The sequence below is a fragment of the Sebastes fasciatus genome, chromosome 1 (assembly GCF_043250625.1).
Source record: "Sebastes fasciatus isolate fSebFas1 chromosome 1, fSebFas1.pri, whole genome shotgun sequence".
NCBI classification, from domain to species: Eukaryota; Metazoa; Chordata; class Actinopteri; order Perciformes; family Sebastidae; genus Sebastes; species Sebastes fasciatus.
In genome coordinates, this window is record NC_133795.1 from 17,397,411 (window position 1) to 17,407,423 (window position 10,013).

General features: G+C 41.3%; 1 protein-coding gene across 1 annotated transcript; it reads right to left on the reverse strand.

The window, feature by feature from the left end:
- Positions 1–4,817: 4,817 nt before the first annotated feature.
- LOC141767004 (PAK4-inhibitor inka2-like) lies at positions 4,818–7,586 on the reverse strand. The gene is made up of 3 exons (XM_074634274.1): positions 7,449–7,586; positions 7,307–7,341; positions 4,818–5,913 (listed from the first exon to the last, which is right to left on the reverse strand). Exons 2-3 carry the CDS (start codon positions 7,322–7,324, stop codon positions 4,939–4,941), a joined length of 993 nt encoding a protein of 330 aa, XP_074490375.1. The 5' UTR covers positions 7,325–7,341; positions 7,449–7,586; the 3' UTR covers positions 4,818–4,938.
- Positions 7,587–10,013: the final 2,427 nt, after the last annotated feature.

Genomic DNA, 10,013 nt, shown 5'->3' on the forward strand with positions numbered 1-10,013 from the left:
CTGTATCTCAACAACACAGGATTTGCATCAAGCAACAGTTAGCACATTAATAAAAATACACCACTCTCAACCACAAATACATTCAAGCCACCTCTAATATCAACAAAAACAAAGCCTAAAAGACATTTTACAATGGGGCTGAACCCATTAGATCCAAGCTTCCAAGCCCTAATTGATAGCAAGTTATGGTGTCACATAACACAAGAGGCCTAAATTAATCATAAAATAGTCTTACCTTATGCAATCCTGGCTCTGCTTTGTGCAAAATCCTCCTTGATATCATCAAAGTCCAATGCATTGATCAGTTCGCTCTAAATTGCCACGAGAGAAAGTTCCTTGAGGCGTTTTTGCATCATTTTTAGTCCTCAATTAATGTTTAATCCTGGACAGGAGAGAGAAAGACCGCTCCCCTTCGCAATTAAACATTTGAAAACATAGATTTCAGGCCATGATCCAGAATTAGAGCTCATCTTCATGCTAAATAAATGATCTGAGCTGAATTAGCTCTTCATCGCCTATAAACTATCATCCATTTAGTGTCCCAACGGTTCTCCTCTTTGAATGATGTGCAGCTGTCAATCGTGCACAGATTGACCTCATCCTGACCTCACATGTGACCTCAAGTTAATTCATTTTAATAGCAGCGCCCCCTTAAGGCTACTCAGACAATCTGATGGGGATGGTCTTGAAATATGATGATAATAGGACTAACAATATTATATCTGCAATAAAAAGGTCATCCCCTGATTTTTTAGACAGATCAGAGGTGGAACAACATTATGGGGTCTTCATGAACCACGACTTGCAAATGTAAAGTCAGACTTCACACAGAGGCTGAAGTCCCCTTTGGGCCCGAGGTCTGATAAGCCTCTCCTAAACATCAATTACACAATTTAACCCTCCTGTTCCCTAAAGGACTCAACTGAATGTGATATTTTGCTTTCACTGCAACATGAAACCCCTTAAGTCTGAGTCAACACAAGCAGCTTGTCAAAACAATCCACTGGAATTCATCCAGAACCAAAAGTAAATCATATACAGTGTAGCCGATATCTCAGTTTAAGCACTTTCTTCAGCCGTGGTTTTTCCCCACCCACTCCTGCAGTTTCTTTTCTCCCCAATGGAAATCTGTTTCCTCTGAAAGCATCACATTAGGCCAAGTTGCTTCCAGCGAACTGTCCACATGATGTCAGTTACCTTTTATTTTTCCCAGTAAAAGTGTTACGTAATGTGTGGAGGAAGTCGCAGATCTACGTGATAAGAGTCAGGCGCTGATGCTGATGTAAAAGCTGAAGAAACTAAAAACAGTGTCTCCTTTCTTCTTAACAAAATGGAGATAAAATCACAAGGTCTTGTGATGACATTGTTTTTACATCTACAAACAGGCATTGAAGCTTTCTATTGGCAATGACATCCATTAAATCTAGTGTGCAGCAGAGTTTTAATCCAGTGGATAACTGGGTGTAAAACTTCACCATCATCCACTTCTGATCACTTTCTCTCACTTTTCCTGGAGAGAGTTTGACCTCTATATATTGTGGCTCTGTTCACACTTTTCACCTGAGCACTTGTGTCTTTCTCATATTTATTCACGTGAGTGCACTGAAAGAGTACGATTGAAACAATAATTAGAACGACTGGACTCAGCAGACCAAACATCTGCATCCACCGTCCTGCAGTGCTCAGGCAAGGGCATTCGAAGCCAACTTAAATTGATCTCTGAACCGTCAAGTGAGATGAATTTAAGGTCATTTTTTTACGTACACAGTGCAATAATCCTGAGTATGCCTCTCTATGACAGTTACAGCAGAGACTTAAAGGTAGCAGCTCTAATTAGAGCTTGTTTCTATCAACACACAGGAATCACAGAGATGAGGAGTTTGCCAAACTTAAACACATCTTCTCCTTCTGTTTACTGAAGGGATAATTGCATCATGGGTGATGGGAGTGAGGGATTAGAGAGGATGGGTTCAGAGGTACCCAGGACTATCAGTAATTAACAGGAGGTTTGTTGTGTGTCCGCTGCATTAGACCGGGCCACCCTGGAAGTGTTGCGACGCCTCAGCAGGTCTGCTTTAGATCATCTTGTGTTTAATATCTGCCAGAGAGTCTCACTTCTTATAATCAAACTGTGGGTGGCAACCATCGTTCATCCTCTATAGTTTGAAAGGTGAGTTATTTTATTAACGCGTGCTGGTTGGCACTCAGTCCTGGAGCTTCCCTACCTACGTGCTTATTTAAAAGTGTCCCTCTAAAGGTGGTTTGAGATTAACAAACAAATGGTGGCAGGCTCCAAAGGTAACGCAGCTGTGACTGATGACTGATGGCCGTTATTTACACAATAATAGCTCGGTTTTTAACGGGAACATTTGAATTTTAAATATTAAGCATTTAGGTGGACCACACCTTGTCCGGGCGGCCGTAGCTCAGAGGGTAGAGTGGTCGTCGTCCGCAAGGTTGGTGGTACGATCCCCGGCTCCTGCTGTCTGCATGTCGTAGCGTCCTTGAGCGAGACACTGAACCCCAAGTTGCACCCTTAATGCTTAGGATGGGTTAAATGCAGGGGTCAAATTTCACGTATGTACCTGTTTGTATACGATACATGTAATAAAGTTTAAGTTAGCTGATAAATGAAGACTAATATTTAAAATGGTGCTCAGAGAAATGAGGACAAGTAACAGCACTGCAGCACGCTCCAGACCACGAGAAGAGTCTGCCGGTAGGATGAAGTCACCTGAAAAGTTTTCAGGAAGTCTCATCTTCATGGAAGAGTAGGGAGAAGCCAGTACAATCTGCATGTAGCCTACTGATCTGTCATTACTATGCTTGCTTTTTAGCTACACCTAGTATTTGTATGGTGCTACCCTCAGACTTATCCGCGAGAAATAATGTGATAAATTATAGACTCAATAAACACAATAGATGACATGTATGTAGCCTATATAGGCATATCTGAGCCACTAAATTGGCTTCAACAACTGGCTTCTTGCAAATGCACAATTTTGTCTGTTAAAGCTTTGTATGGTTTAGTCTAATTGTTCATCTTAATATTGCATTAGTGTAACCTCAGTTTAGTGAGGGATTCATTTCCTACCATTAACGATGCTTTACATCATCTGAGGTCGATAAGCGCTGCCTAGTTTGACCGTTTGATCAGAGTTTGTGAGTGATTGACAGCTGCTTCCGTTGACTGAACAGCCAATAGGAACTCTCTCTGAAATGACCTGTGATTGGTCAAAGTCTCCCATCACGGGCTAGATTTTTTTTAAAGCATGAAAACAGAGCCATGAGGAGGTGCAGAAGTCTAGTTTTCTCTCAGAACACTTGAATTACAATATGCCGAAAGGTTATGATGGAATTTTAGCCCAATGATGCCAAAAAATATACTGCCTACTGCAGCTTTAACGTACATGACAGGCGCTCCTGCTTCCAGACTTACATAGTGGACTAGACTATGTGCTGTAGACATGAGTAATGGCTTGGATCCATTGCTTCCTCTCTCTTCTCCTCTCCCCTGAATGATTCTCAGTCAGCTGGGGAAGGTGATGTATTGATGCACTTAAACAACTGCAGACCACTGGGAAGCAGTGTGTGCTAACAAAAAACAAAAAAAAACAAAGGGGGGAAAATCTGCCTTAGAGCCAGAAAGATCTCTGAAGAAGTGAACACAGATCATTTGCTCCAAGTTCTCTTTGCAAGTATTTTTCCATCATGGGTTGTCACACACTTTAACAACTGCAGTGTGAATGTGAGAATAGCTGTGTCCTGATAAGAATTCATTATATCCCAGCTGAGCGCTGCAGTGACATAGCACCAGGAGACCTAGATAAACAGGCTAAGACGAACGCCACCCATCTCTCTTGTGTAACCTCCCGTGCCCTCCATATCAGACATGATTGGTGTGTCCGGCTGCAGCATGGGGAGCATGGGAATCAAGGTCTTTATCTTTATAATGTCTGCCGCTATTCGTCCTCTGAATTGATGGACAATGTGAATATGTAAAGGCAAAGGTGAAGTGATCATTAGCTTATCTTAGCACATATGTCATTCTTTGCATCAGTGTTTTTTTTTTTTTTTTTACTTCCCTCAGAACTAATAGTACCATTAACCAATGTGTGTGTGGATGAGTTGGCACCACCTGTGAGGCTGGACTAAATGAAGCGGGGGGCTGTTAGTGATGTTATGCTTCATAAAGCAAAGAGGAGAGTAAACTTGAGCTCCATCTGCAGCCAGCTGCTTCGCCTCTCTTCACCTCTTCCTGTGTGGACACATGGGGAATGACCTCATCGCGGCACACGGCACTCTGTGTTGACGCAGCCTCTGTTTCTGGCCTGTAAATAGCTCCGTCGCCCCGTTTAAAGCCTCCCCAAAGGATTTCAACTTTGTGTTGGGTAAGATGAGAACTTTTTTTGGGAACATTGAGTCCCATTGGTATCTAAAATATGTTCTAAAACAGACTTTGCAAACTCAAATGCCCTTATTAGTCCTGGAACGACTGCAAGTCTGCACATCTGAGATATTATCATGTTTTCACTTTATCTTTTTTATTACACACCAATTAACCGTGCATCAAACTCCATCATGGCTGCCCAGAGTATTACATTTCTAATGAAAACAAATGAACCCCCTGCTTTACTGCAGAGACAGTAAAAGCCTCCTTTAATCCAGCAGCGAGGAGTCAGACTGTAATGAGCTGTAATGAAACTCAGATGACTGTGGCGGAAGCTTCATGTGTTCGGACATCCTCCGGGAATTCAAAATGATATCAAACAACCACATATCCGGTGACACATGAATAATATAAATAAGAGATTAAATTATGAGAACATCTTTATTTCCATTAGCTTAGTCACAGCATATATAAAAGGTGAAAAAACAGTCATATATCAAAAAAATAAAGTGACTCTGAGGATTGTCCAGTCTATACACGTCTTCATATCAGACGTAGCCGATGATATTTTTGCAGATTATGGGCTGTCGGCTGCGTGACCTCATGAGGGCTGCAAATTGGTAAAAGTCAGGATCCATCTCATTGATGCCTGAGTGAGACTGGTAGAAAAAAGGGACTTTGGGTTGCGACGCCACGACCGGACAGGACATGCGTTTTGGAGCATTTGCAGTTCTGTTAACATGAGCAGAGTCTGTGGATCTCATCCTCACTCTGTCCTCCACGCTCTTAGAAAACCCCACCAGTTTCCTCCTCATGTTGACAAAGAAACCTCTTCCCATTCCACTTCTTGAAGTTGGCTTCAGCTCGGTGGGCTCGGGACAATCCGGCAAGTCCATCCAGTTCTGTATGAGGTCTGCGAAGCTGTTGTCGCCCAGAACCAGAGGTTGGCGGTTGCGTCCTCTGGTCAATAAAGAGTTCGTCCAGTCCTCCGGGTCGCTGACCTCGAACGACGTCCACCTCTCCAGACAGGCGTCAGATGTGGATTTGGGTCGAACGCGTCCACTCGGTGCTCTGTTTGTGCGGAGGCAGGCCGAAGACGACACCCTCACGTTCCTGGTCCTCCTGAGAACCACCGCTTCATCCTGCCACGACGCCTCCGAGTAGCCCGAATCAAACTCCAAGCTCTTCTGACTGCTGGGCGAGCCCAGGCCCAGCCTGAGGCTCAGGCCCAGCCGGCTGCTCGAGTCGTCCTCGTCCTGCTCCAGAGGGCTCGCCAGGCAGCACGCCGAGTCGTACGTGCTGGCTGTGCTAGCGTCAGAAATCCTCAGGCGTGTGCGGTGCTCTCGCTGCAATGCTCGCTGCTGACAGGCACGTGCCACAGCAGAGTGGCGCACTAAAGCCGGCAGTTGGGTGCTGAGGGGGCGTCTGGCTGCGGGGCTGGTTTTACGTAGTTGTTTCAGGTCTTGCAGTGACCTCATCATGTACTGCATCTGCTCCCGTAAGCAGTCGTCACGCAGGCAGAGCTGAGGAGACAAAAGAGAGGGATGGTGTCAGTAAATTCCACACATCAGTTGCACATCTCGAAACCTTTCTGATGAACTGCTGGCTCTAATAAACAGTTGAGTTTGTGGGCACGCTCAGGCTTGCTCACAGCAAGCTCCTATGAATGAAAACCTTTCCTCTTACTGTGAACCTGAAGGCCGGCCGAGCTGCTGTTCAAACAACACAACTCGTCAACAGACCAACACAAAGCAAACTCATCTGTCCGTTGATTTACTCGACCACACCAACAACACAAGCGGACGCCCTATTTTCATTGACTCAGGTGTGATTCAGCCGTAGACCCAGACAGATGTTATTACAGGGAGAGCTGCACTAATGTCTAACCTCAACTATTTCAGGAGCAAAGTAAAAACATCTGCACTACATCAAGGAGTAACTGGGGTCTGGTGGATTTAGATTAAACTACAGGGGTCCTGCCTCTTTAAGGGTGCAGCGTGCCTGCTGCCTATGAAATTCACCAGTGACACACAGAGGAATATAATATACTCAGGTTTCGTCTCTGACTCACTGAGCTGATTGGTCCAGAATCAGCCAGTGAGCAGCGGCGGCTCACTCTCAAACTCAAACAGGGCCATACGAGATCATGTGACGGTGAGTGTGTGAGAGTTTAAGGGTAGACGTGAAGCAAAGGAAGAAAGATGAGGGTCCCAAACACAGTCTAGCCTATTCTGATCTCTATAAGATAGCTTCGTATAAGCAAACACTGCTTTCCTATATTGATTTAAATCAGAGTGTGACGCTGCTGTAAAGAGCTGACATGACAGAGAGGTGAGATATGCACAAACATAAGAGGAGAAACACAGGATCCAGGTTCATATGTGGCGATCATAGGTCACATCCAACGCAAGCCAACATCCACTAACCTCTGAACCTGTACTGACCTCTCTGCTCTGAGTCTAACACAATCCATTTAAGTATTTGACCCTGCTGCAAGACTGTCTGCCCCCACTTGGGTTTCATCATAACTCTCCGAGATGTTGCAAGAACATGAGAAAGAAGCCGAAGCTTTATATATATATATAGTCATGAAACAAACAAAGCAGGGCTTGCAATGAAGAAAACCTAACTATTTTTGTTATCATATAATGAAAATAAACTGCTCATCAAAAGCAGTGAATGTCCATTAAACATCTCCATCTGCTGCAGAATCATTATTTACTCCAACACTATAAAGGCATCTGGGCATCACTGAGCAGTCTGCTGCATCGGCAGATGTTTTCTCCACATGTTGGAACAACACCAGACTGATCTTATATTTACATTATAGGCTACTAAATATAGTTTTGCTCAAGATGAGCAGATCATTTAGAAAATAAGAGTGTAAAAAAGCTTACAAAGAGAAAACAAACTCACCATCTCTTCTCCTCTCATCTGTAAAACTCAAGATCCTGCAAGAAAAATAGGAACCAGTTTTAGAAACAAGACTTCACAGACATGATCACTCTATAAGAACAGCATATAATATAAATAAAGGCAATAAAAGCAACACACTCACTTCTATTTAATGTCTCCGTCCAAAGGAACTCACATGTCCTGTTAAAAGAGGAGAATGTGCAGAAGGTGTTGCGGGCTCCAGTGTCACCAGAGTGGATCTGGTGCTCCTGACTGCTTGAACAGAGGCAGATGTGTGCTGACTGACTGACTGAAGAGTTGCTCGCCTCCTTTTTACAGCTGCGCGCTCTGCAGCCACTTACACAGACTCGTGTCTGGATGAGCCAATCAGAGCGAAGGAAACTCCCACCAGTCATTTCTAATCCCACCTCTGGACACATTTAAACTGCAGGATATACAGAAGAGAGAAAGATTGGGAAAATGTGTGATAAATACTGTATCAATAACAAACTTAAGAAAGTGTCTTTCAAGATATTACATATAGAATTTACCTGGTAAAAGATTCGAGCTGAATATTGATTATTTAGTGTGATTTCTGTGGTCTTGAAAAAGTATTTCCCATCTTTTCTTTCACTGAATACAAACAAGCATGTTCTGCATGGATGTAGCCAGCTTTCTGCAAAAGAAACTTAAGATGAATGTTGAAATAAATATGTTTGATGTGATGATATATTTTAGTCGAGATAAGATTGAAAATAACATGCTGTATATAATACAATTATTTATTATTTTTTGGAAAAATTCTTATTCACAAGACAAAATGGTCAGGGACCAAGCCATTTCCTGAATTTTATTAATGAATTGAAACGGTATAGCACCATCATACCCTGTATTAAAAACAAAAAAGCCATTAAGATTTATAAATTATTAAATTATTTTAATGTGATGTATATAATATAAACAAAAACCCTGGTATTATGAAATGTATATGTAATTATTTTTGTTTTTTTCTATGTATCTTTACCTCTGTTAATGAGCATGAGTTCAATAAAGCAAGCATTAAAAAAAACTGCAAGAGATGCAAAGAAAAAATCCTAATAAATTAGATCTTCGGCCACTAGAGGATACTAAAAAATGTGTTTCCTTCTCACTCTAATCTTGATAAACTCAAGTGATGTTGGAAAATAACTTAGTAGAATAGCAGGAGACCATCAGGAACAGTCTTGTAGACAGAGATGGAAGAATCACCCAGATCTTTTACAAAAAAAGTAGGCAGAACATTTTTGGCATCATTGGGCAAAAACTCCATAATACCCTTCAGCGTATTGTAATTCAAGTAAAAAAAACAAAAAAACAAAACATCTTGTAGTGTACTGTTTAGCTGTAAAATGAGAAAGTTTGCTCCGGCTGGTGGGCGGTGCTTTGTATTTCTTCATCTGATCTCAACATGGCTGCCGGGTCACAAACTTTCTCATTTTACAGCTAAACAGTACACTACAAGATGATTCTGAAAACATTTGAGGCGAGAAATAGGCATTACAGTAACAGAATATTGATTCATAATTGATCAGCGCTGCCTAGTTTGACCGTTTGATCAGAGTTTGCGAGTGATTGACAGCCGCTCAGAGACAGCAGGCTCCAGCTCGGCTCTGATTGGTTGTTTTCCTCCGGTCTGTGAAATCTTGCAGACTCATGCACTACTCTCCAGATATATATATATTTATAAAAATAACTCTTTTCATATTTGCTCTGCATCATATCACAAAATATATCATATCAAGCTAAAGTGTCAAATAAATGTAGTGGAGTAAAAAGTGCAATATTTTCCTCTGAGATGTAGTGGAGTAGAAGCATAAAGAAAATGGAAAAACTCAAGTAAAGTACAAGTTCCTCAAAATAGTACTTATGTACAGTACTTGAGTAAATGTCACATTTCCCTTCCTGTATTTGGTTGAGTTGGGTGACATATCCCAGTTAAAGATCATGAAATGAATTTCTGTTGTTCCTTTGAGTTTGGCTTTTGTCTTGAAGCTTAAATCTTTGTAATTGACCCTAATAAAAAAGTCACATGTGAAAACCTCATGTGACTTTATTATGTTTTCATATGTTTTAGTTCATGTGAAAATGACATGTGGCATGTGTAAATGTGTAAATCTCATGTGAATAAGCAGATTTCCCATGATTTCATGTTCCATGGTTTGTTTCCACATGAGAAAAAAAGCGAATCAGATATGAATGTAAGTAATTATCATTTGAAAATGTAAATCTCACATGTAAAAATTTTCATTTATATTTGAAAAAAGCCAATCACATTTAAAAATATTCAATTCACATTTGAAACATGTGACATGTTTATCAGTGTCTTTGTCCATGACTTAATTTATTGCATTATGATCTATCTTCAGGGTAAATGTGCCAGTTACTTCCTCCATCAAGCATTAGGTCCACAAAATGACAGAAAGGTTTGTAGACAATTTGCAAACAAAAATTTCCCAACAATCTAAATATATTCTGTTTACTATCATCGAATACTGAGAAAATCATCAAATATTCACATGTGAGAAGCTGGAATCAGTTGATTTGTGGCGTTTCTTCTTCAGCAATTTATAAATTTTCGATTAATTGTTTCAGCTCAATTATGATGCATTTGTGTGTAATTAAACCTTGTGACAATGTAGGCAAGATATGTTTTTAATTTCATCACTTCTTTTTCTTTTGTATGATCTTT